General features: G+C 58.5%; 1 protein-coding gene across 1 annotated transcript in view; it reads left to right on the forward strand.

Annotated features, from left to right (window-relative positions):
- Positions 1 to 494: 494 nt before the first annotated feature.
- The window catches only part of LOC106728123 (DNA dC->dU-editing enzyme APOBEC-3G-like), a gene marked incomplete at its 3' end in the record, with an annotated part of 3,992 nt that continues 3,507 nt past the window's right edge, over positions 495 to 979 (forward strand). Inside the window, exon 1 of the mRNA XM_014549193.1 lies at positions 495 to 586. Coding sequence (XP_014404679.1) covers positions 558 to 586 — 29 coding nt within the window. The remainder of the gene's footprint in view (positions 587 to 979) is intronic.

Consider the following 979-nt stretch of genomic DNA (forward strand, 5'->3'; position numbering starts at 1 on the left):
CCTAAGGGGAGCTCAGCTCACGTTGGTCCCGCCCTGCCCTTCCCCTCAGGGCAGAGTCTCCCTCCTGGCTCAGCCCCGCAGGTCCCTGCACTGGGCCCGGCCATGCCCTGCACTGGCGGCCGCGAGAGAGTCAGGGATGGGCACCCGGAGCCTGTCCTGTGGGGGCTCCGTGTCCTGTGCCCAGACCCTCCTCAGGTAGGAGCACCTGTCCTCTCACCTGTGCTCTCGCCTCCTGCCTGGCTGTGCGGTGCTGCCCAGAGTGACCCCACCTCCTGGGACCTCACTGGCCCAGGTCAGTCCAGGGAGGGCCTTTGTCAGAACAGAGAAATCAAAACCTAACTTGCCCCTGAGGGCACAGGATGAGACATTTGGACAGCAAAGTTCTATTACTCCATAGGGTACCAGGAGTGGCCTGAGTTTAGGGAAGGGGTGGGGCGCTGCAGGGCCAGCTCAGCAGGTTCCAGATGCTCTGTTGACATACAAGGCACCTCGGTCCTTGAAAGCGTCCCAGGCGGAGGACGGGCCGCGACCAGCAGAGAAGGTGACGGAGCTGAGACATGGAGAACAACCCAGCACCAACTGGCAGGTACCACCCGCCCTGGAGCAGCCCTGCTTCTGAGCCCCTCCTCCTGGCTCCCTGCGGGGACTTGCCTTCTCCCCAGAAAACCCCCTGCTTCTCCTGTCCCTCCTGATGGCCCTTCTATGTCCAGGACCCCTCAGCTGATGCCCAGTTGGCCTGTCCTACCCGCCTCCCCTAAGACACTGGCTAGACTCTGGGGGTCACCCTTGAGGGTCCCTGTTTCTCCTCTCCCCCCGTCTCCCATGAAATTTATTCTATCTGCTCTGAAGTGAGGCCCAAGGACAGTGATGGCGAACCTATGACAGGCAAGTTAGAGTGACAAGCGAACTCATTTTTTGGGTTCATTTTTCTTTGTTAAATGGCATTTAAATATATAAAATAAATAACAAAAATATAAGT

Source organism: Myotis brandtii, unplaced genomic scaffold, assembly GCF_000412655.1.
Source record: "Myotis brandtii unplaced genomic scaffold, ASM41265v1 scaffold5376, whole genome shotgun sequence".
Lineage (NCBI taxonomy): Eukaryota > Metazoa > Chordata > Mammalia > Chiroptera > Vespertilionidae > Myotis > Myotis brandtii.